At 36.9% G+C, this 24622-nt stretch overlaps 4 protein-coding genes and 1 non-coding gene across 5 annotated transcripts; all 5 read right to left on the bottom strand.

Moving 5' to 3' along the window:
• Positions 1 to 65: 65 nt before the first annotated feature.
• Positions 66 to 5760, bottom strand: mcur1 (mitochondrial calcium uniporter regulator 1). Its single transcript, XM_042510500.2, has 9 exons — positions 5333 to 5760; positions 3759 to 3872; positions 3575 to 3678; positions 2617 to 2718; positions 1980 to 2021; positions 1806 to 1877; positions 1577 to 1630; positions 1097 to 1211; positions 66 to 771 (listed from the first exon to the last, which is right to left on the bottom strand). The coding sequence occupies exons 1-9, from the start codon at positions 5592 to 5594 to the stop codon at positions 716 to 718; spliced, it is 921 nt and encodes a 306-aa protein (XP_042366434.2). The 5' UTR covers positions 5595 to 5760; the 3' UTR covers positions 66 to 715.
• A 1088-nt stretch (positions 5761 to 6848) lies between these two features.
• rgs9bp (regulator of G protein signaling 9 binding protein) lies at positions 6849 to 10692 on the bottom strand. Its single transcript, XM_042510083.2, has 3 exons — positions 10259 to 10692; positions 8613 to 8919; positions 6849 to 7866 (listed from the first exon to the last, which is right to left on the bottom strand). The coding sequence occupies exons 1-3, from the start codon at positions 10352 to 10354 to the stop codon at positions 7490 to 7492; spliced, it is 780 nt and encodes a 259-aa protein (XP_042366017.2). The 5' UTR covers positions 10355 to 10692; the 3' UTR covers positions 6849 to 7489.
• Positions 10693 to 11284: 592 nt separating this feature from the next.
• LOC121960845 (kinesin-like protein KIF20A) lies at positions 11285 to 19579 on the bottom strand. Its single transcript, XM_088071826.1, has 18 exons — positions 19311 to 19579; positions 19076 to 19171; positions 18862 to 18981; positions 18570 to 18708; positions 17894 to 18078; positions 17717 to 17801; positions 17318 to 17494; positions 16633 to 16744; positions 16494 to 16556; positions 15602 to 15748; positions 14832 to 14997; positions 14572 to 14751; positions 13379 to 13518; positions 13024 to 13189; positions 12253 to 12373; positions 12000 to 12070; positions 11788 to 11907; positions 11285 to 11673 (listed from the first exon to the last, which is right to left on the bottom strand). The coding sequence occupies exons 1-18, from the start codon at positions 19416 to 19418 to the stop codon at positions 11437 to 11439; spliced, it is 2433 nt and encodes an 810-aa protein (XP_087927952.1). The 5' UTR covers positions 19419 to 19579; the 3' UTR covers positions 11285 to 11436.
• Positions 19580 to 21856: 2277 nt separating this feature from the next.
• On the bottom strand, positions 21857 to 24614 carry rps20 (ribosomal protein S20). Its single transcript, XM_042510445.2, has 4 exons — positions 24456 to 24614; positions 22978 to 23077; positions 22723 to 22796; positions 21857 to 22079 (listed from the first exon to the last, which is right to left on the bottom strand). Exons 1-4 carry the CDS (start codon positions 24456 to 24458, stop codon positions 21897 to 21899), a joined length of 360 nt encoding a protein of 119 aa, XP_042366379.1. The 5' UTR covers positions 24459 to 24614; the 3' UTR covers positions 21857 to 21896.
• LOC121961018 (small nucleolar RNA U54) lies at positions 22866 to 22932 on the bottom strand. Its single transcript, XR_006107016.2, has one exon. It is a non-coding gene; the product is annotated as a small nucleolar RNA U54 (small nucleolar RNA).
• Positions 24615 to 24622: the final 8 nt, after the last annotated feature.

Raw genomic sequence — 24622 nt, 5'->3', positions numbered from 1 at the left:
CTCCCAAAAACAGTCCCATCAATAAAATCCTACACTAAATCATGAATAGAAAGAAACACTTAGTGTGATGGCACAAAGTTTACATTTATTGACAATTCATTTTATTCAAAAAACATAAGTAAATCAGTCATGTTAAAATATTTCTGCAACTGCATTGCACAGAGATAAACACAAGCTAATTGTCTATGATAATATAGTGGTTAAGAGTCACACTGACTCCTTCCTTTGTTCTTCTCTACCATACGGTATCTTCAGCTTAATACATACATATACAAAATAAATACATAACGTTTTTAAAAGCTTTAACTTCAATTTCGAACTTATTATATCAATAAGGCTTCAGTCTTTACTTGTCTGCAGAACATTATGTCAATGAGACCTTTCTTCTGGGGACATCTGAATAAAATTGGACTGTCCAAAACTTTTGATAAGCATATTCATCAGTTATGTTGAGGTAGCCAATGAAATAATAATAGGCAGCTTAAAAACCATTGAATTTCATCATAAAAAATGCATTATTTCAGAAGCTTTCACCGGTGATCATGTGGCAGAGCCTTTCTTCCCATAACTACTACTTCTGAGAGGAGAACAAGATTGCACAGATAATGCCAACTTTCTGAATGTGAGAGATTTGTCTCTGAAAGCTCTATTCAGAGGATGCATTAAAGTTCAAGTGTCACCATAGGTTATATGAAAATCATAATCATTGTGCTGCTCACATCCAAATACGATAGAAACCCAAGACCACAGTGAGGCATGTGAACACTGAGCCTAAAAGAGAAAGGAATAAAAAAATTCAATCATTAGTTCACGTCTTCACAGAGTCACAGTGATAAAACGTTCAATTACTTCATTTTTATTCAGCCAGATGTTTGATAACTACTTTTGAACATTGTTTCTTTGTAATTTAAGTTTAAACTAGAGCCTTCAAAATGAGCACTTTAACGTATTGAATCCTTGTTAAATGAGTATTGCTTTTTTAACTGCACCAGTTGTACCCATATTAACCCACTTAAAAATGGTTTAAGTCACTATGATAAAGGCACTAAAGGTCATAATTGCTGATTCCACATAACAACAATATGCAATGTCCTACCTGCAAGGTATTTTATAGTATCCAGTTTGTGAGACTCTAACATAGTTTTCAAACCAGCCACTTCAGTGTCTATTTTCATGTTGGTCTGAGTCAAATGACGATCCTGCTCTGCATTCTGTTAAAAAAAAGGCAATAAGACACAATAATTAAAAATAAACTACACCAAGACCTACCAGACATTTATAACTGACAGTGTAAAAGCTTTTGTAGAGGGAGAATAAGCCAAACTGCTTTTAAGTTAAAGCAATCAGTGACAGTCATTATAAGAACTTTTTTATTGGTACTTAAGTACTTTTTTCTGCACTTAATTACAGCAATAACAGTATATACTGTACAGGCTCATCTAAGAGACCACTATAAACTCCCCTGCTGTATCAGTGTCGGACCTGTGATTGTTCATTGTGTATATTACCAGTAACTAAAAATTATATGTAATACAATGGGAAACATGAACTGGAGGTGTACTGAACAAATACAAACCATTTCCATAATTTCAGTCCGTGTTTCTAGAAGCATCTTCTCATGCACTACTTTCTGAAAGTAATAAAATAGGTTTTATTTAGAAGAGAAATACAAGGAGTGGGATTTAGAAACTGTCAAAAATAAAGTTATCATTCTCTGAATATGTCTAAGTCGAGACAAAAAAAGAAAAAATCCAAAGTACAGTGGGCGGATCTCAGAAAACGTATTTATGTTTTCCAACACTTACCAATTCCTTTACACGACTTTTCTCCAAATTCATGTCGATAATCGTATCCGAGCGCACTTTATTCAGGACATCCTGAAAGGTGGCAATGGAGATACAAAAAAAAGATAAAAAGCTTTTAAACTTACACTGAAACCTGTAAATAAAGTGATTTAATAAATCAGAATAATCACTTACAGCCAGTTGGACCTTGAGCTGCAATAGCTGGATCTTTAGTTTCTGGAGGAAATGGTAAAATATTGAACATTTTAAGTCATATGAATCAAAAAGAGAACAGACAGAAGCACGAGGAAGTGCTTATTAGAACGTTCTGCACAGTAAACACACTTTAGGCAAACGTGACACAAGATCATCATTCAGTCTTCCACTCTAATATTAGCTGGCATGATCCATTCAACTGTCTAACTTCAATCTATTCTATATTCCTCCTTTATAATTTGCAAATGAATGATGCATGTGCATGTATTTTTGTCAGTTTAGGCACATGGAAGCATTGAAAACATGCAGGTGTGTTTTCTTTTTTGTTGCTTCTCTGTATCTGTTATTGTCTCTGTCATAATAGTAGGGCTGTATAATATACATGAAGTTATTATTTATTTATTTCATTCGTTAAGGGAATGTCAAATATGTATTTCAGTTGTTATTATTGATATGTCTTCGTCATATTGACAGCAATTATTGTTTGATTTGTACCTGCAAGTTGCGTTGAAAATCGGTCGCAAAAAAAAAATCAGTTTAGGCACATGGATGTGAGTCAGGAGACTACATCTCTATAACAACTAACAGCACAGATGCAGCTCATAAATACACTCACCTCATTTTCTGCAAGTAAAGTAGAGAACTCGCTCTTCTCAAGAATTATCATGTCCTTCTTTACAGCTGCTATTTGAGACATCACACGCTGCAACATGATCTCCTGCCAAAATGAATAAACACACATCAAAAATTCAACAGAGAAACGTAGTACTGCAAAACAAATTACAATATGGACACAAAAAAGTAAACATCAAACAATAGCTCCTTTTAACAGGTATGGAAGATCTTTCTGAAGGTTTTAGTCCTTCAAACCAGTTTGGTTGTCTATGACTGATAAGGCATCAAAAGGTATAAAAAAAAATCATATCCACGGTCAAATCTCCCCGATATCTTTTTTTCCCCTATCTTTTTTTCTATTTTTGTAACTAATAAGGAATGAAACTAAATCTTAAAAAAAAAACTGATTCTTAATTGATGACTTTCCTTCCTCTTCCTACACTGAACACTCAATGCTCTCTAAATACTGAGCTACACTTTGTTTTGCACTATTAACGTCTCTTATCCTATCCAGGAAACCAGCATATAAAGGAGAAATGTAGTGTAATGTTTCTCATACTCCAAATTCCTTAGAGATCTCTGTCCCCGGGGAATAGAATTCCCAAATCACACTACATCATAATCAAATACGTCATCATAATGTTGTTTATCATTTTAATGTGCTGCTAATGAAATGCCCCAGGAGAGAGTCAACGTTTTCCAGGAAGTTAGTGGTGTTTTTTTCCTACTATTTTGCACTTTGATACAACAAAACACATATTCATCTACTAAGTTAACTGTGTTTTCTTGTTTAATAAATGTGCTGTAGAAGACAAACTTAATGTTCTTGGTTTAGTGACCTTAACGGGACCAGTGGCACAGTCTCTGATTGACACACAGAGAAGAAACAGGTGGACATACTGCTTAGATCTGTATTTACAGTAAACATACAATAAACAAGCCTCCTCTTTCAGTCTCACCTGCTGCACTTTGGTAACCATGTCGTTATAGATGACTTCCATATTAGAGTTTGTCATCCTCACCAGCACTTTAACCATCACCTCAGCCTGCTGAGTCGTGAAACCTGGAACATGGGAAATGTTTATGAGGAAAAGCAACAGTTTGAACAGTATGAAGTAATATCAAGCAGAAAAGAAGCCAAACCGTTTTCCTCAAAGAGTCGCACCACCGCATGCGTATCAAAAAGCAGTTTCCCGCTCTCACACTTTGGTGCATCTGCTTCAAAATACTGCAAGGCTCTGGTGGAGGTACTCAGCTCTGAAATCAATAACAAGATGAAAGTCAAAGAAATTCAGCAGTTCCTGGACACTGGAGTTGTAGAGGTATCACTTTTCACTTCCTTTCTTTTTGTGAAATGCTCACTGCATACTTTGACACTACACTTTTTATATCATTTAGTTTATTTGTTGTTGTTATTATTATTCTCTCTGTACTGCTATGCTATAATTTCTGCCAGTACATAACAAACATAACGCTGAACTTGTTGATACATCAAACTAAACAGGATGAATATGATTTCATTTTGTTTTACTGAGCAATTCAACGGCGAAAAAAACGATCTTGAGAACTGATCTCATCAATAAAAATGATTTCCATTTAAAATCATTAATTAATTCACAAATGCCAGCCACATAAAGAATAGATAGTTAACTTATAGAACATTTCTATTTAAAAGAAAACAAAAAAAAACAAACCACAACAATAACACTCTGTGGTGGTGACACGCTAAGAAGAGGTCATGGAGTATATTATGTAAATACAATGTGCGATGTGGGCAAAGGTTTCTATTGAAAACACTGCAGAAATGGCATCAAGGTCTGGTTTTAGAAATATGTAACACTGTGTTGGTTGGAAAGATTTGTTACTGTAGAAGTTTGTAGTTGTATATATGTGATCTACTGTGAGCTTTGCATATCTTCTGATTAATATTTTTGCACATCATAAAACGGTACAGCCCTCTTATCCCTATTCGTTATGTTAAGTACATTTGTCATATCTGTACTGTATATATATATATATATATATATATATATATATATATATATATATATATATACTTATGTTTATTTTATGTTTAAATGTAAGCGTGAAAACAAAGCAAATCCCCTGTAAGTGGAAAACTACTTGGTAGTAAGTCTTATTTGAATGGTGCATTTAAAAGTTTCAATTTCCATTTATTTCATCCATGCAAGTTAGCCCATAGGTTTAACATTTCAGTAAAATTGATCAAAGCAGACCGGAAGAAGACTTTTATTTTGACACCCAAAAAGAGATTCGCAACAAAGCTCATGTGGACATTGATCTGACATTGTCTTATAAGTAGCTATAGATTAAAAAGTGTCACGTGGGCGATTTTAAGGGGCAGGTAGCCTAAAAAATAATAGCTTTAATTTGTGTCACTGCAATTCAAAGACGAAAAATCTATCTAGGTGCTTCTATTTTGACACTCACAAAGAAATACATAACAAATCTCAGGTGGACATTGATCTGACATTGTTTTATGAGTCGCTATATATTAAAAAGTGTCACGTGGGGGATTCTAAAGGGCACGCAGCTTAAAAAAAAAGTAACTGTAATTTGTGTCACTTCACTGTGTGCTGAATTCTAGCACGAACTGGAGCTATTATAGCTCACACGGTTTAAAATACAGTTATTTAACGTTTACGGGTAGATGTCATATTTACACTTTTGGTAAAGAAATGTAACGTTAACGTTACCTCTCGAGGACGTCTGTGTCACTGCAGAGAGATGCATAAGCTTCCGTCCAGCTCGTGTCTTTCTCCATAGCGGCTTCTCAGAGCTCATACGGGCTGGAGTGATGATACACGGAGATGTGTTGATAGCTGTCAAACTCGACATATTTGGGGAAATGGTCGCTGGCACAAAACTGCTAGCTTTGTCTTGATGAAAAGAAAGGTCATACCACTTTTCTGGGCGGTTACCACCAAAACTCTTCAGTCGACACTGTTTAAGCACCATTGTCAAAGTTTGTTTTCCAACAGCTGCAGGGTTGTACTGTCGTCTGAGAGAGCCCTGGACATGTCTCTGTCTCTGTCTGGGACACACGGTAACTTTTCCCCTGGTTAACTATTACCGCCCTGCCATCAGTTACACATCAGAGGCAGAAAATGACGTGAAGCTCCCAAACGTCCGGTCAGACGTTTCAAAATAAAGCTCACGCGTGTAACAAATGTTATGGTTCGGCTACATATACCTTCAATGTATAGCGGAAATATATTCATAGTTGTTGTATATTAGGAATCGAGAGACAAAGTGTTTCCAAATAACACTGGAACAATTCAAAAATGAAATTTACTGTAAATGGCTCTTTTTCCTCCTCCTTTTTTTACATTAAATATTATTTACATAGGCAGTAACTGTATTGAAGGGGCACATCCCCCAATGTTCAAATATGCTCAAAATTAGGGGACAGATTGTCGTCCGATTATTGGGGCCAATATTGGACATTTTTCCGATTATCTTTATCGGCATTTTTATTTTAATGATCGCCGATAAAATTAATTAAAAACTGCGAAGAAAGTGTCAGCACGGGAGAAGATTTTACTTTGTAAAACCTCAGGGAGCTACTTTTATTTATTCTTTTTTTTTTTTTTCACTTTATAAAAAAAAGTTGGCAGGAGCTTGCTGTAGTTGAAATGTTCAGTTTTTATTAAGCATTTGCCAAAGGCATTTAAACAAAGTTTTGTGTAGGAGTTTGTAATATACCAAATACTAAATATTGACAAAAATATTTTAATTTTCATTGACAATGCATGTTGGTTCTAAATATTGACTATCTGTCTCATTAACTATTTGTAATGGGTATCAGTAACTGTCCCTGAAAAACCAGTTCGTCAACCCTTACTCAAAATATCCCCAAAAATATCTAAAGAAACAAATCTGTAAAAATAATTGTATTTCCTCCTTCCTTAGACTGGATTTCCTAAACATCACAATAGAATTCTATTTATGTCATCTCATGATAATAAGTTTTGTTTGTTCATAACAAGGCATAATACAGTTTGATGCACAGTACATATCACAAACTATGCTGATGTTTATAGAGTCTAACTGTATTGGCCTGTTTGAACTAAAAAATAAAAAAATAATTTAAGAGAAGCCGTGTGATGCCATGTAATTTCAGTACATTTCTATGAATTTTGCATACAACAATTTGGTGCTTTGTGAAGGTTATAATCAGTAAAAATGAATGAAAGAAAAGACAGTGTCATATCAAATTTGATACTTTTATAATGCATAACTATACACTATCATTCTCTACAGTGAACATTATATATACAGTAAGTAACACTGAATCAGAAAGTTATTGGAAATGAATATTCTGCTTATATCAACTACAAAGCATCATCACATATGTCTTCTCAATGGCAACAAGGAATAAAACTTAGGAAGTGTCTTTCTAATATTATCAGGAAAGGAAAATGTACTTTAAAGAACAATGACTGTATATAAAGACCTTTGTATACAATCTATGATATAGAACAAAGGGAAAAATAAGCCCTGTCTTTTTTATTACTAGGTAAAAACCTCCAACTGTCCTTTATTGTAATAGTTGTTTTTATTTTAAACCAGTTAAAACTGGCAACCATGGTTTTTTTTTACTGTCACTTTGTTTAACAAAGATAGTTTAAAGTATATGGCAGCTCCGTATTCACTGCAATAAATGGCAAAATGGTTTGCATCCAGATTCAAATCAGTGTATTTTTATACACATTATCTATGCACTAGTGGATAACTAAACTGCTATTTGCAAAAGTAACTTTTTCGGAGTATGTAGAGAGAAAACTGGTATTTTTGTCAATGTTACCGAGGTTTTACAGAAAAAAAATAGTTTGAGTGTATTAAGGTTTTGCTCATGAGAAAAAGAAAACACAGACAGATAAAGTGGCTGCCACCAAAACAACAGCAAACAGCAATAAGAGCACAAAGATTTGATTGCGCTGGCATAGAGGCTGGTGTCCAGGCTGCTCCTCATCCACTGAGAGCAGAGCCAGAGAGGCGCTGTCGGTGCTGCTGAGTGGGTCTGCATACTGTGGCCCATGGGGCTCCACCATCCAGCGCATCACGTTGACTTTCATCTCCATGTCATCAATCATGTGGTCAATATGGCTGATCTCCTGCTCCATGATGCTGCGCTCCTGGCTCTCTAGTCCAGCAGGGAGGTTTGGGCTCTGAGTTTCATTCAGGTCTGGGAGACTGAGTGCCCGAGCTGCCACCTCACTGCCTCCCCCTGCATGACCAAAATAGAAATAGGTAAAATACTTTCACTTTTCATCCAGTTAAACATGGCTGAACTGGTTCTAACATTGTCAAACACTAATGAGGCCTAATATAACAGTTCTGCAATTCCAGCCCAATCCAGTTTTTTAGCAGCTTTTGAGGAATCAAACCAGATGTTTTATAATGACCTGTTGCTCCATCTCCAGCAGCTTTTTAGGAACAGAACATGTGAATATTGCAGTAACTTAGTGTGTTTCCAGTTAGGCACCAAATGTGGATGTACTGTAGTGTTTTTTAAGGCACAAAACCTGGGTGATCAGTTACAACTTGTTGCTGTGTGTCCAGCAGGTTGTCACAGTTCTTCCTGCAAAGATAGCAGCCAGGAAAGCAATAGTTTTTTGCCAAAACGTTACTAGACTTTTAGCAGGGATTGTAGCAAGAGACAATGTTACTTTTCCCATGGGGTTTGTGCCAAAGAAAATGGGAATTTTATGCCAAAACATAATCTTTTTCTGACCATAACTAAGTGTTTTGTTTTTTTTTTATTTGTTTCTAATCATGACCACATGCTAACCACATCATTGTTTAAATGTAAAGTTCTAACTTAACTGCTATATAATGCCACGCAAATGCTACATATTATCCATGGTTTGCCAACATTTTTTCTAATGATTCGGTTGCCAAAATCATAACTTAATGATAGTTTTGGTGTTCAAATATTCATATTAATTTCTATTATCTAGGGCTATGATTTACCTTGAAGGCCAGTTTGCACCAGGGTTTTACTGTTGGCCAAAGAGAAGATGTCCCCCATGGTGAAAACTTTGCACATGTCAACATGGAGGAGCTCTAGGCTGGAGGAGAAGGCCACCCAGAGGAGCTCCATCTCCTTACGCTGCTCACCAGGCAGGCTCTTGTTTCGGAGATGTGAGGTCAGATGATTACAGATGGCCACGGCCAACATCTGGGCCTTTTCTCGTGTTTGCCGCAACTCATCCCGTAGCTGCAAGCTGTCCGTGCATCCACCAACACATGAGGCCAAGTGCCGGTAACATGCCACCACCTGAATGAGGGAAAAGATAAAGATTTATTGCTAACATATATGCAAGCCATAGGAAAGAATCTTTTATTAATAGACATAAGCTTAGTCCTGGAGGATCAGCAGCTGTGGTTTCAATGAAAAATATTAAAATTAATCTTATTATCATTGATCTATTATTAGATAAGCCAAAACAACCTTGTGCACTCAGAGCATGGATAGATGAGGAGGGAACATAACCATGATAGTTATATATGCTCTATTATTTGTTTGATTTGTATACTGTATGTGAGGGTTTTTTAAAAAATATTTTTCCATACAGTATTTGTACAAGGCTTCAACCTGCATAGCAAGCAAATATCCATTATTAATTAAAATGTGGTTGAAGACATCCAAAAACCTTTTCTCATTGTGCAAAAACATAATGTTTATAGCAAAAAACATAGTAAATTATGGTTAAAACTGCTGCATGTGCATCGATAACTGAGCCAAAATGCCAGGCATGGCCATGACGTTATCTAACACAGATAGTAGAAGGGTTACAAAGATGCAGTGGACCAAGAAATTCTTTTCAGTGAGAGTGCTTTTTTAGCTACGGGGGAAAAAAGATGCCGAGATGTCTTGTGTACGTTTAGTCTGTGAAATATTAACACAAGGATTAAAACAAGACATAGTAAATATGGTGTAATTGCTGATGCAATACATATAGCTTTGTAAACAGTTTCTTACTCTTTTGCAATATATATATTTTTCATAAACAATTCACAATCATTTCCTTATAAGAAGTACAGTGGAAAGTGTTAATATACTCTGACCGGACGGAACTCTAGTTATAAGTTATTGTTATTAGTTTTGTTGTGCTGCTTTCAGATGCCTTTCACAATCATTTAAACCTGTGAAACCTGTGACAATTTGAGATAATTTTTTTTGAAAACATGGAAAAAAGGCAATGAGCAACTTGGCAAGAAATATCCTACAAATGGAAAAAAAATGTGTAAAAAGTGACAAGAAAATAGAGATAATTAGAAGTTACAAAAAAAGTCCAGAAAACAATGTTTATAATTATATTTACAATTACAGAAGAAATATATATTTTAGTATTTATTTTATTTTATTTGTATTTTTATTAAGGTCATATTTTTGTTTCCTTTTCTTTTTAAAAAAAAAAAATATGTTTCCCTTATTTTCAGGTAATTTTCTTGTAACCTTTTTATTAATTTCTTTATAACTTTTAAGCCAATTGTTGTTTGGTTGCTCATTGCCTTCTACCCATGTTTTTGCAAGAATTATTACTTTTTTACATTCTTTATGTCCTCAACAGTTATAGTTTAAATAAAAACTGTTAAAACATGGAACAGCCTACCTTTATCAGAGAATCCACCTGAGCCTTCCCATCAACCAAAGCCTTATCTGTGCCAACTGTGCAGTCATCACCCACTTTGTTATTTACAAGTGGCATGAGGATGACTTGTGCAGAGTCTCAGACTCTGCCACAGCAGGCGAGATTTCAGCCCGGCTGCCCTTCACTTCTCTGGCTGCCCCTGCTCCTCTGCCTCCCCTGGAAGAAGCTTCATTCAATAGCCAAGGGCTGACTCAATCCCAAAGCTGCATGATATGCTGCGATAATCCACTCCAATGAATAAATTGCAAATACGGATACTAAGCATACTTTGGTGTCTGAAAAATCTCCCACAACGAGCCAAAAGTGGGTAAAAATGGATACAACTGCTAAGCAAGGTGTTAATCCTGTGATTGACCCCTTTGCACTGACGCAGGTCAAGACGAACTGCTAATCTTATTAACTATCACCGAGACCAGAGAGATACAAGAGCAGCTGGCTGTCTCTACCACAATGGCCCTTTCACTAACTGAGGAAGCTGCTTTGTTACATCAAGCATAATGCACTGGATACACCTCTTTTATTCAACTGTAAAGGTAAACATGCTACATAACAGATCATTTATTAGCAAAAGGGAAATATTACGTTTCATGTATTGCATTGGTTGAATATTAATAGATTTTTTACTGATATAGACAAATAAGCAAATTGAATAGTGATGCACTTAGGGATTTGAATGCAGGTTTCTTTAGCCTATCAGGGTCCTTTGTGGTTTATTTCCCCTCAGGCACTACATAATGGACGGCCTCATTTGACCAGGTTCACATGTCTGTGTTCAAAGCATGAACTCTGTGGCGTGACATTTCTATAGCAGTGTATGTATGCATGCATAACACGGTTTCTATGTGTTAAAAGCAGAGCCCGAGAAATAAAACCATACATGTTGGGGCTATGAAATGACATCACACTAATGGTACTTAGACTTGAAGTCATCCCAAAACCAAAGGAATTGATATTGGGAATAACTGAGATAAATAGATTTCATGCCTAGAAGTTTTGAGCAATTTTATTTTATAAACACACATAAAAATACAAGAAACACTCCACCTGAATAAAATGATGAAACACTTGTTTCTTTTACCATGTACCCTAAAACTGTACAAGTTTTTAAAAAATCTCCTTTAGTGCAGATGCTGGGCTTTTCAGTGATGTGCACTCCGCAGCGTTTTCCTGAGCGTTCGGCTGGTTGTTCCCTTCCTTGGAGAGGTCACCGCTTCCCTGATGTTGGCAAGCAGGCCCCGCTTGGTTTTCATCTGCACAGGGGACTTCTGGGAGAGTTTGGCAAGTTCTGCCTTCAGCGAAGCAATCTCCCTGTCCTTGTCAGCAATCTCCTTGTCCTTTTCAATGTTCTGCCGGAGGACCTCATCTATATATTTTGTCTTGATGGAGTAAAAAGAAACAGTTTGGTTTTTTTGTGCCATTTGAAGTTGTTTGTCATTATTTACGTGTTGAACCTGCCCTGCTGTGTATACCCCTACTTTGAATCCCCTCACCTGATCATCAGCCTTCCTCTGCAGAGCCTCCAAACTCGCTGATTTCTCCATGAAGTCATCTCTGAACTGCTGAAGCGTTTTATTGAGCTCCATCAGCCTTTTCTCTAAGGACAAAATCAACTGAACCGAACATGTAAAATTAAGATTGATTACATAACTCCACTGAGCTGATGTTTAATTGAGATACATAATTAAAATGTTGTCCTTGTTACCTGTTGTTTATCCTCGCACATCCTCTCAATGGCACATTTTTCTTTGTAAAGCCATTTGAATCGATCGTCTCCTGTGGGGCGAAAACAAGCTGATTGGTGTATAATGATTTGAAAATACAACATAAAAATATTTGTAAAAATATGCTGAATATGAATGTCTTTACAACCAATAAGATTGAAAATAAAGTTGTCAGTATTCATCCCAGACGACAGTTTCTGTTAGGCTGTGTGTATGAACAGACAGGATGCTAACCTGCTGCTTCTGTCCCTTTAGATGGTTGAGTCTGGCATGACTGATCCACTGCTGGAGCTGCAAACACTCCTCTGATGCTGGACGTTAAGGTCTCCAGCTCCGACACTTTGCGTCTCAGGACCTACACAGTTGGTGAGAGAAAAATATGAAGTTTTAATGATATCCCCAAAATCTGAGGATTCTGAAGGTTTTCTTTGGTGGCTTTACATGGGACAATACCAATTACTATGAGGTCAAATTTGACTATTCATAATACAACAACAGACTTAAGGTACAGGGATTTAAACTGTGCAGAATTTCATAACATATCTTAAAGTAGAAATAAACACTATTTTTACTCCAACTTGTCATTTTGAAGTGAATTTTGATTGGACAATGTAATGGCTCTATAATAATGACACCATTGTCATTTAGATTGGTTACCTATAAGCCTCTCTTTCACTATGTAATTCTGCCTGCCATCAGGTACAATCTTCTGGGAAAATGAAGGCTCAGATTATGGCACAAAGGAAGTACCTGAACCTTTGTGCAACCAAGACAGAAGAGAATATCCCTTTTGTTGTCCCCTGGTAGCAATCAGTAGCCATCCTCAGTAAGCAAAGAGTATTAATGTCAACTTCTTTGCAGTTACTGTCTCTAGCAAGTAACTGTGGTAGTTACTCAGGGGAAAATACAAAGTGATCCAAATGTCTTTGCAACAGTGGTGCAAACAATAACACCATGCAGAAATGCTCATAAGGGAGAAGTTGAACAGTTCATTAAAAGACATACCTCCACTTTCTCTTGTTCAGCAATGAACTCATCCAGAGGCACGTAGTTATCTTCCAGATTGTTCATAGCACTCTGGTAGGCATGTTCTTTGATAGCGTCCTTGTACATCTCAAAAGTGTTCTCCAGTTTTTCCTGGTAGCTCTCCTTCAGTTCTTCTATCTGTCGACTGAAAAGTTTAACAAATCTTATCCACCAAGTCTAGTGTCATTTGGCCTTTAACAAGGTTTTACTTAGCGAAAATGTGGCAGCATTTTTAAAAAACATATTGAAAATCACAAAAATGAAAACTGTGTGCATATAATGGAGATGTGCATCACTGGCATTCTCTTGCAAATTAAAAAGAAAAGTAACTTACCTGCGCAGTTCTTCACTCTCCATGAGCTGCTGTAACATGGCGTCTCCCATTTCCTTCCGGATCTCCATTTCCTGAACCAGGTTTCGTCTTCGCTCAGCCAGGAGTTTTGTTCGCAGGCTCTCAATCATATTTACAAGCTCCTAGGTGAGGAGAACATTTACTGGAGATAACTTTGAGCTGCACACTGTATCTCATAATGAATGAAGGTTATTCCCCAACTACTGTACCATGTTTAGCAGGTAATTTTACGTCTACCATCTTGTTTTTCTGTTAGGTTAACAATATTTGCTAATTGGCATTAAACACGAAATAGCCTACAGCTGATGTGGATAGAATGTTAGTTTTGCAGTTAATTGGTCTTAAACCAAACATATTGGAGAAATTGAAACTTTGACTGTATGATTTACGTAAATGAAAAGATAAGGGATCATCAAAGTTATTAGAATTAATCTTCGGGTGAACATGAATAAGTGCACCAAATAGAAATCCATCTCATAGAGCTATTGCACTCAAAAACACAAATTTCGCCATAATGGTGGTGCGACAGGTAGGGTCAGGGAATCACCAGAGTCAGCCGGATTCATCCTCTGGGCAACCTGAATGTCTGCGCTAAACTTTGTAGCAACCCATTCAATAGTTGTCGAGACACAAAAGCTAAAAATGTGAATGTCATGGTGAACTTGAGGGAAAGTTGGGAGACTCAAGTCAGTAGGAGTCATCCTCAAGGGACCATGAATGTCTGCACAAATTTTTGGTGATCCATCATCTGTTTTTGTGGTGACCCACCTTGTCACCACAAAAAGCATGTTGAAAGAATAAACAACATACTGTTGACACATTGCATTCTTATGTTGGACAGACGTTAAATTTAGCTTGGAATGAAAATTGGTTTGACAATGTTTTAAATGTCTAACGGCGTTAGAATTTTATGTTGTATGGACGTTAACACAATGACGTCTTGCAGACATTGGGTTTTGTCTCCACACCTCATGACTAAATGTTGTTATTCTACATTAAGATAACATTGGCATGAAATGTTTGGAAGCCGTCGGATTTCAGTTAGCACCACAACTTAAAATCAAACGTTATCTGTCGTCAGTTTTCTACATCATCAATGACATTGGCATAACATTGGTGGTAATCTGGGATTTCTAAAACCATATTTGAATGTGACATTGAGTTATTGGTTGTACATTCTGTGGCAGCACAGTCATGTCACCCTCGTCTTCGTCATCAAGCAGCTCCTCCTCGGACAGGTAGCTCTCCATGGCCTGGTTGTCGAGCACCACATTCCTCAACAGAGGCTTGCCATCACGGCCGACCAAACAAGGAGCCAGAGATTCCAGAGGCTTGTCTGGGATCACCTGCACCACCTACAGACAGCACCCGGAGGATTAGTGGTTCTATATAGAGACACATCTCTTTGTACACACCAGTATGTACTCTGACTAACCTGTTTGGCTACAGCAGAGAATTTCATAACATGGAGAGTCTCGTCGTAGGTGGAGGCACACTGGTTAATGTTGACGATCATCGACGCTCTTCCTTTGCCGAGGAAAACCGCCTGGAAAAGCTTGGTGAGTTTACTCTCTCTGAAAGGAATGTAGCCGCTCTTCATTCTGAAGATCAACACATAAGAAAAAGAGAACTTTAACGATGCAAAAAAAACAAAAAAACACACATGTTGGAGGGATTCAATGATGCAAAAACATCTACAATCACACAGGGTCATTGCTGCCTTGTACACCGATGAAAGCTATCTCTCTTTTAACCCTTTGAAACCTGGATTGACATCAGTTTTCTTGTGCTGCATTCACAAGCTATTTAGTCCTTTGAATTGAGCGAATTGGATTGATTTCTTTTGGAAGCATGGGGGGAAAGTTTCTAAAAATAAGTAAAAGGTGAAATTATCTGAAATGTTGGAGGATTATTAGAAAATCATCTAAAAAATGAGGTGGAAAATGTTGTGAAAACTATGATTGTAATTATAAGTACAGATTCAGAATTGCTACACTTAAAAAAAAAAAACTTACATATTTTTAATTTTCAGCACTTTTAGACATTTCTTTGCTTCTTTTTGTGTATTACTTTTCTTTTTTTTGTTTGTTTATTTTCAGATATTTTTCTTGTAAATTTTTACTTATCTTGCTCATTTTTGGGTCATCATTTCCTTCTCCTCATGTTTTTGAAATCAAAATCTCACATTTAAAGAACAAGCTGTACCTGTCAGTCTGATTGTTGCGAAGGGCAGTGATGCACTTCCCCAGAATGAGCAGGGAGTTGTTGATGTTCCCTGCCTCCTTCAGCCGCTCTCCAAACGTCTTGGTTTTGTTGCATCTTTCAGAGCCAGCCAGGTCACACAGAGAAAACCTGAGGAGCACAAATCAATTTATAACTCATTTTTCTGTAGTTTATCTCCTTTAATGGTGCTGTAGCTATCAGAATGGTAATTATAACCATTTAAACTGCTTGTTGTTTTTCAGATGATAATAAATGTGAGCCCTTTAAACTACATTTTTTCTCTCTTTTATTATCATAATTACATCATGTTCCATATTAGCACCATAGAGCCCAGTCTTGCCCCTTGTTCTTTTTATTTTATAACACATTTCATATATTTTAAGTACATGAAGAAGAATGTATACATTATACCTGCAAACATTTAGTGGTGATGCACAAATGTGCATGTGGATGCTTAAACAAAGGAGTTGTAGAGGTCCTTCTCTAATACATTGACATTAACAAAGACGTTTATGAGCTCAACTGTCTAATTTTTATTGTACTGTCAAATCTTATATGAAAATTTCTTAGTTTTTATTTTATTAAATTAACAGTTCACTCTAAAAATCAAAAATATATATTTTTCATTATATCTGGAGTGCTATTTATCAGTCTTGATTGTTTTAGTGAGAGCTGCCGAGTGTTGGAGGTATCAGCCATAGAGAAATCTCGGTGACTCACACCAAAACATTGATTGAAAAATAGCACTACAGGTAAGAGTAAACTTTTTTCTTGTTTTGGTTCAAACTGTCCCTTTAAATCCGTTGTAATGACTCTATGTGACTTCAGTTTTTCAATGTTGTTTTTAAGTCATATTTTGATGAGATATACTTACTCTGAAATCCTTTTGACTGCACTGTCATCGATCTTCAGTAACTTCATGGTGAATATGCTGTGGCTGTAAGGAAAGCTTCTGTAAGTTGTTAAAACAGAAAATTAATACTAGTAAAAATGTAATGAACAAAAATATTTGCCTTCTGCTGGATGACTGGTTCATCTTTGTGGCTGCAGCGCTTCTGTTTTTGTTTCCAAACTGTAGTAGTTTGGAGGCTTCGGACAGGGTCTGGATGTTAATCCACCTGAGATCTGAAATTAAAAACACACATTGTTCTTCTTCAATTTTAAGCCCTTAACCCTTTAACGCCCGGATGGACAGTTTTCTTGTGCTGCGCATTCAGACACTGTTCACAAACACTGACACCTCTGAAACCTGAGAAGAATGGTTTGATTTCTTTAAAAAAAAAAAGATGGGAAAAACAAAATGAGCAACATGTACCATGAAAAGGTGACAAAAAAATGTCTGAAAATTAGATCAGATGGGTTATTGGATTTTATATATTAGAAAAATGATAAAAAATACAGAGAACTATATTTATAAATCTCTTCTTAATCTTAATATAATTATAAATTATACTACTTTTTTTTTTTCTTAATTTCTCGAGGTCATTTTCTTATTTTTCCAATCGTTTGTTTTTAATTTTTTACTAAATTTCTTTCTAATTTTTGGCCATTTCTTGTTAATTCACTCATTGCCTTTCCATGTTTTTGAAAGAAATCAAACTAATTTGCTCAGGTTTCAAAGGGTTCAGCAGCCTAAAGACTATTGCTGGTATGTTTCTACCAGCTTTAGAAAAGCACATGATAAAGTCAAACTCACACCTTTGACATAAGCGTTTCCGGCACCGTCGTCACACACTCGAAGAGCAGCACGCTTCTTGGACTTGGAGCACAAGGAAGGTTGGAGCAGATCATACACACACTCATTGTAGATTTCAAAGAATGCTACCCATAATGCAAACTGGCTGCTGTCTGCTTCTGTTGGGTTGCTTGCCAACACTTAAAGGAGATGAAGACAGACAAAGGCATGAAACAAAAACATCTACGGAAAAATTGGTATCATGCATAATGGCATCCTTCCTTTTGTCATTCTTGCCTGAAATCCTATAGCAATGGTCTATCACTTCCCTAAGTGAACGCACACTGATAACTCGAAGCCTAAACTGTTTTTAAAATGCATGACAATGTATGTTCAGTATGAGTAGAATCAGTGAGGGTTACCGGTTTGATCGTAGGACAAAGAGGAGGATGAGAGACCGGTGGACAAGGTCTCTAAACCAGCACTGGCTCTGAGAGGATCACACTCCTAGATGGGAGCAAATCATCATAATGGTATATCATCACAATATTTTCTGGCAAAGCAGTAGGAAACAACTTAAATTGAAGGAATTTTCTCACGTCTTTGACTGAAGCAAAAATAGCAGCTTTTGAGTTTCTCTCCTGCTTGACTTGGTCAGGATCCAGATACTGTGCATCGTTCCTGAGGTAGGGTTTCAGGTCCATCGCCTCATACTGACGGCCTCCGATGTAGTGGAAGGTGGCATTCAGCACTCGAGGAAGTATTCCCGGCTCTTTCGGAGTTCCTAAAAACATTTCACAACAAACTTAGACTGGCAGAGCAACTTCATAGGACTTCTGACGAGAGGTGGGAGCAAGTCATTGTTTTGCAAGTATCAAGTAAGTCTTTGCTATCAAATCCAAAATTAAGTACCAAGTCAAGACAGGCAAGTCTCAAGTCCTTAACTTTGAGTTTCAATTTTTGCTCTCCAGATGTCTAAAAATGCACATATTTAGATCAGGGAAATACATCAACTGAATGAATTTGGTGTTACATTTACCTCATCTCATATTGGAAAAATGTCTAGAACTTTCTCTTCCCAGATTGGCTTGTTGTAATGTGGTAAATGCTTAAGTCAAAAGGCTCAAGTCCAAGTGAAGTCACAATTTATTGAAATTGAAGTCCAACTTTAGTTGCAAGTCCTTTTTTGATTGTCAATTTAATCAACTTTGTGAGTCCACACCTCTGTTTTTGACGGTGACTGGCGCTCATTCAGATGTTTTCTTTCCATCTTACCTTGGATGGTGTAGGTTTTCCCAGCATTGGTTACACCATAGCTGAATATCAGTGCATTCTTCCCTTTCAGGAAATCAGACATTTGGCTTTTGACAGTGTCTTCAAACAGTTCGGACTGGGTCTTTTCAGGTCCAAAAATCTAAAAGCCAAAAGAAAGATTGATTGAAAATTGATGTGTGTGGTGGTCTAAAATGGCACATAGCTGGTCCAGAATGTTTAATAAATAAATGAGGACCTCAATCATGTTCAGGCAGATAGATAAACAGTACTACAAACTTCAAATGTAGCAAACCTGTGAGAAGGAGAACTTGTGAAGTGACATGCCGATGCCCTTCTCGCTGCTCTTCATGGTTGCAGAACCCTTTGGTGCGTTCAGTGTCACCGTCTGACTATTTTCAATCACTACACAATCCTGAAAGGAAAAAATAACAGTGGTCACATTCACCGTCATGATTATTTTTTGGTACTTTACTGATGGACTGGATGACACCTTTCATATTCAGTACCTGATCCTCATTGTCTGAGAGCTCCTCTTTGGAGAAGGGCCTGACTCTGAGGTAAACTCTCATGGTCTGCTGCTCAGCACCACCTGGGAGCTCAGTCTACAAATAAAAATGACAAAAGAGGAGCTGAAGAGACAGATTATTAAAAATCATGGTAAAATAAATCTTTTTGGGAGCATAAAATGAAATCCGAGATATATGAATGAAATATCAAAGCATACAGGAAAAAAAACATCACCTGTTGGGAAGAAGCACTGCCAGAACGAAGATCACAAGTCAAGTCCATGTCAACAGGCTCCATTAAGACGCTTTCTTCATGGGTCAAATCAATAACTGTACTCATCATAAAGCCGCTCCGATCAAAGTTGTGATCAATTCTTTGCACAAATGGAGCTCTAACAGTTCCTCACTGTTTAGGGGGGAAAAATCACAAGAAATTCTGAGTCATTTCACCAAAATGTAGGGCTGCTGATGTTCATCCACTGAAAGTCAAGGAGCTTGTAATGAGCTGTAATTGACAGCAGGTGTGAAGTCAAACAAATCACCAGGACTCACCAGAGGACTCAAGCTTTACTAGGTAGAGTTCAACAGAGATATGCAGTCTTATCCAAAGACTTCTGTTTTCTACTAAAAATTAAATTAAAACAGACATTACTGAGTCAGTTTCATGACTTTATGTTATATTTTAATATTTACTATTATCTTTTAATTGCTTCTTGTGGTCAGTGTGGTCCCTCAAGTCAGTTAATTCAGTATTTCTGGGTAATGGTGACAGAAGTGCATGCAAAATTAAATGTGACCTTTCTTCTTTGGTTGAAGCAAAGTTTGCAAGTTTGAATGTATTTAGTCAACTTAAAAGTTAAAATATGTTGTAAATGCTTCATTATAGTTGAACTCTTAACCTGGGGAACTGTATATGTCTTTCATGATGTGAACCATATGATTTTTCTTCATTAATAAAAACAAAAAATGGGGATAACAGGGTGTCTACAGGTATCACACTTCAGTATAATCATTTTCAAACCGTTTCAAGATAATTAACTTAAGTTGGGACAATTTTGGACTAATACGTTCATATTCAAGCATCGCAAGTAAGTATTAAGGTAACAAATATATATGTGGTCATGTGCAGAGGTAGGTTTCATGTAGGGATATGGCTATTAGAGTGAGTCAGGTTTATCCATATTTTGTGAACAGACCAGTGGAAATACTAAGTAAAAAGACAGTGTTGCTTTAAGGGCAGCTTTAAAGATTTGTAACATTGGATTTCTGTACAGAAGAGCTTGATCAGTCTAAATGAAGGAAACTAAAATATAATTGGATAATGTTTGTGGCAGTTAAGACTTCATACATTCAAAATTAAGACTATTCAATCCCTTTTGAGGCCTAATATTTATAAAATTCAACTCGACATTTTAAGACTTTTAGAATCACTTTTAGACACCCTGGGAAAAGTGTAAAAAAAAATAAAAAATAAATACAAATTATAGTGTGTAACTGTCAGATATCCACACACATCTCTGCTGTGACTGCCCAGTAACATCACCAATTATTCAAATTACAAGTTTAACCTTAGCAAGAGGATGACTGAAGTTGGCTGCTTATATTAATTCATTTTGCTCTCAAAAGTTGAACATGTGACTGATGAGTCCTGCAACCATTTTACATGTACATATCCATTTACATATTTACAAATCCAGGTGAACTAAACTGCCCCAGATGTCATTTAATCTATTAAGATGTCAGTCATATATTTGATAAGCAACTCATTGTATCATCCAGCATGTCAAAAAGTGAAAAATAAGGCCTCACTTTGGACCAAAAACATGTTAGTCACTTCATTAGAATGCAATTAAAGCACAACATCTGTAAAAATACCCAAGTTCAATGCAATTTCACAATTATGAAGTTAGCTGGTTGCAATCTAAACATAGCACAATAAGTGAGGAGATATGTGTTTGGTAGATTATTTCTTTGTTGTAACAACGCTTCTTGGCAATAAATCGTATATCGTTGGAAAGCCTATTTCCTTTTTAAATGGTGCCACATTTGTAAAGAACATGCATTTATGGGATGAGATGTGGGTTGCGCCCATGAAAAAATTTGCCAAATCTCCTCTGCCAATGCTAAACAGCTTATTCTTATATTGACTCTTATTTGGTGGATTAGATGATTGAAGAAACATGACATACTGGCAATTTAACAATTTATTCATTTAACAAACAGGAGCCTCAGTAGCATGTGGTAGAACCATGCACAGCCACAACAGCCTGGGACCTCCTCCTCATGCTGGTCACCAGCCCGGTCACACACTGCTGTGGGATGCCATCCCATTCTTCAATCAGCATTTGTCACAAGTCAGCCAACATGGTTGTGCTACTTTTGACACAATTCTTGGAGCAGACACCAACTGACCACTGTAGCAGGGCCCATGCTCACAGGTGCTGACAATCAGGTGCCAACCATTGCACCTGGGGGTACCAAAAACTCAAAACAAGAGTCAATAGAAACAGCTAGTAAGGCTGTTTGGCACTGGCAGAGAAGATTTAGCAAATTTTTCATGGACATAACCCACATACTCAGCTCTGCTGCTCATCCTCCAAATGCATGTTCCTTACGAATGTGGCACCATTTAAAAGGGAAATAAACAGGCTTTCCAAATAATCTACTAAACACTAATTTCCTTACTTTTTATGCGTAGTTTAAATATCCTCCTACACACTGCCTTTTATAGTATAAAATGTTCTGTGCTTCAGACAAGAAACCACCCAACAACACCACAACTGTTTCCTTATTCGTTTCTTTATTGAATCATCTGCACCGTTTATGCGTCTGCGATGGTAACTTCAACCTCTACACCTGGCTCAATGCTGATGGAGGTGATCTGCTTGACGATTTCAGATGGGCTGTGCAGATCAATGAGGCGCTTGTGGATCCTCATCTGGAAGCGATCCCAGGTTTTGGATCCTTCACCACAGGGAGTCTTTCTGGTGGTGATGCGGAGAGTCTGGAGGGTGCAGGAAAAAAATGATTTTATTTATCCAATATACCACATGGTAGCAGTCCCGTATTCACACTGCACTCATGCTGTTCCTGTGCTCTCAAAAGGTATTTTCACATCAACTTTCCAATATACTATTCGCTTCAGACTCTGTGTCAGAATTATGGGAGTTATTCTAGCATATTTTCTTGCCATTATTTTAGCATGTGGACTACTACATTTATATCTCGCACCTTCTTGATTTGTGCTATACTAGCACCCTGTTAGATAAGTCTTGTGTGTTGCCATTTGTAAATGGCAACAAAGAAACTTTAGGAGAACAAAATGAGAGGAGCATGTACAAAAAACATTGTTAAGCTTTTGTGGGAAATGTGGCACACAGTAGATGGTCAAATTGAGATGTATTTGGTGTTACAAAATTAGATCTTATGAATGCCCATGCAAGTGTTGTCCAAGAAAGTCTTATATATAGTTAATATTTAACTCAATGTGCATAATGAGTGTCTGCCTGTCCCTGTCTTCAGAAACCAACACGTGGTAGATGCCAGACTTGGCGATGTTCATTTTAACAGCAAATTCACATCTTAAAACCATGCAGTAGGAAAAAACCCCAAAACAAAACAATTGTCTAGCCCATGTGCTTCAGTACCTTGGTAGGCATGCGGACAGGTCCCTTCACCTTCAGGTTCTTCTCCTTAGCCCCACGGATCAAGTCAGCACAGACTGAGGATTATATAAAGACAAAACTTTAAAAAACAAGCAACCGCCCATCACTTTATTATACTTTTAAAGTCATGGCTCAGAATAGCGTATACAGTCTTCACTGTTAATAAGATGGAAATTGTATCCTCATAGCTCAAGTTTATGTTCCATTCTCAAATTTAACTACTTTGAGTTCAGTTACCTTTCTCCAGAGATTTGACGTTGCGGCTGGTGAGGGTGATACGGATGCGGTGAATGGCAACCTCAGTCTCAACAGGTGCCTTGCCAGTGTCCTTGAAAGCCTGCATGAATGGGGAAAAAAAGTTAAACACAGAACCTAACATTAATGTTCACAGGATTTCAGATAACAAGAGACTGCAACGAAAACAGACATACTGGAGGATCCAGAAGAGTAACTGGCTATGGGTTGTACTGTTTTACACTAACAGTAGGGCCCTAACATCACCCGCATTGGTTTTTGGTTTACCAGTAACCCCTTAACAACAGTTTTTCTTGTGTTTTCAGTTGCCTTTTACAAGTTTTTGAACTTCTGCAACCTGAATAATTCTATCTAAAAACCATGGGAAAACAAGAAACAAGACAAGAAATTAGTAAAAGCAAACAAGAGAACAGCCTGAAAAGTAATATTTAAAAAAAGGAGAGAAAAATATTCGAAAGTAATCGATAAATGAATAAAATAAAAAGGAAAGTCAAAAAACTATATGTATGATTATTAGAATTACATATGCATCACTACAGACATAATATAGTGAAGTTCCGGGTTATTTTCATGTAACTTTATACTACTTTTTTTGGGTAATTCCTAGTCAAGTTGCGAATTGTCATCCTCCCATGTTTTTGAAAGTAGTATTTTTGATCAGGTTTCAAAAACTTAAGGGTTGCTCCCAAAATGTCTGATTATTAATGTTCATTTGATAATTTGATGTTATCCAAGATTTGGGGAGGTGGACCCTTATTTATTGTTATTTGTTTCGATTTGAAATTTCAGGATAGTAATTTACTTGTGCCTTCACATAGTTTCGGACTTGCAGATACTTTTGTACAGTACCTACACGCAGAACCAGCTAAATAGCACGTGGGGCGCCAAATATTGCAATAAATTCTACCAGAAATGAGTGCTCTAGTGTAGGTAACGAAGTCTAATGTTGCTCGTTTTGAAAATACAGCAAAACAACGTAATGTTACTGTCTAGGTGCAAATCGATCCCGTCCAACATGACTTCCTATGAAAAACTACAGGAAATTGCATATTTAAATAACCACAAAAAGCTAGAGTGTGTGCTTACAAATACAATTAACTCGTGAAAAATCTACAATATAACCACAAGGGAGCACGAAAAAGGAAATGTTACTGGTGCATTTTTAGATATGCCAAACTATCAGTATATTTGATAAATCGGGAAATTTGATTTATAGTGCACTGTACAGTAGGTAATGTAATGTAATATAATTGTAATACTAATAGATTTTGTATTCAAGAGTCACATTTTTTAATAACTTGTGGCGGGACATCTGCTTGAAGCACCATTAGCTGTGGTAGCTAACGTTAGCCAACAGACTCCGGAGAGTTTCGATGTTCAAATTAAGCTACAAAATTATGACATTACGAAAAAATGAGCTTCGAACGAAGAAGTTAAAACTTGTCTCTGATAACACATACCATTTTGATTATTCCTGACCGACTTATTCGGAAGAAATTCAAGCGAACAGCGGTGAGCCAGGAACAGGCGCCACCAACGTGGTTAGCTCTTGACGGAAAAGAGCGAGCAGAGGCCCGCTTCCTGCATATCTACTGTTCATCCGGGTCTCTGAGTCTTCTTCTTTGGT

This window comes from Plectropomus leopardus, chromosome 21, assembly GCF_026936395.1.
Source record: "Plectropomus leopardus strain MGB_pleo_1.0 chromosome 21, ASM2693639v1, whole genome shotgun sequence".
NCBI lineage: Eukaryota > Metazoa > Chordata > Actinopteri > Perciformes > Serranidae > Plectropomus > Plectropomus leopardus.
Note: the sequence above shows the minus strand (reverse complement) of the source record. Positions and strands in the feature narration are given on the sequence as shown.

Excerpts from the sequence above, each read along its gene's own strand:
- LOC121960845 (XM_088071826.1), bottom strand. The coding sequence starts at position 19,418 with ATGATGAGTACAGTTATTGATTTGACCCATGAAGAAAGCGTCTTAATG. Across the intron at positions 13,190-13,378 it reads GAGAGTGAAGAACTGCGCAG|TCGACAGATAGAAGAACTGA; the intron begins GTAAGTTACTTT and ends TAAACTTTTCAG. Across the intron at positions 12,071-12,252 it reads TAAAGGGACAGAAGCAGCAG|GAGACGATCGATTCAAATGG; the intron begins GTTAGCATCCTG and ends TTCGCCCCACAG.
- rgs9bp (XM_042510083.2), bottom strand. The coding sequence starts at position 10,354 with ATGCCACTTGTAAATAACAAAGTGGGTGATGACTGCACAGTTGGCACA. Across the intron at positions 8,920-10,258 it reads AGGTGGATTCTCTGATAAAG|GTGGTGGCATGTTACCGGCA; the intron begins GTAGGCTGTTCC and ends TCCCTCATTCAG. Across the intron at positions 7,867-8,612 it reads GGTGCAAACTGGCCTTCAAG|GGGGAGGCAGTGAGGTGGCA; the intron begins GTAAATCATAGC and ends TTGGTCATGCAG.
- mcur1 (XM_042510500.2), bottom strand. The coding sequence starts at position 5,594 with ATGGTGCTTAAACAGTGTCGACTGAAGAGTTTTGGTGGTAACCGCCCA. Across the intron at positions 1,631-1,805 it reads AAAGTCGTGTAAAGGAATTG|AAAGTAGTGCATGAGAAGAT; the intron begins GTAAGTGTTGGA and ends TATTACTTTCAG. Across the intron at positions 1,212-1,576 it reads GGACTGAAATTATGGAAATG|AATGCAGAGCAGGATCGTCA; the intron begins GTTTGTATTTGT and ends TTTTTTTAACAG.
- rps20 (XM_042510445.2), bottom strand. Across the intron at positions 22,797-22,977 it reads CGTCAAATCTCTGGAGAAAG|TCTGTGCTGACTTGATCCGT; the intron begins GTAACTGAACTC and ends TATAATCCTCAG. Across the intron at positions 22,080-22,722 it reads CTGTCCGCATGCCTACCAAG|ACTCTCCGCATCACCACCAG; the intron begins GTACTGAAGCAC and ends TGCACCCTCCAG.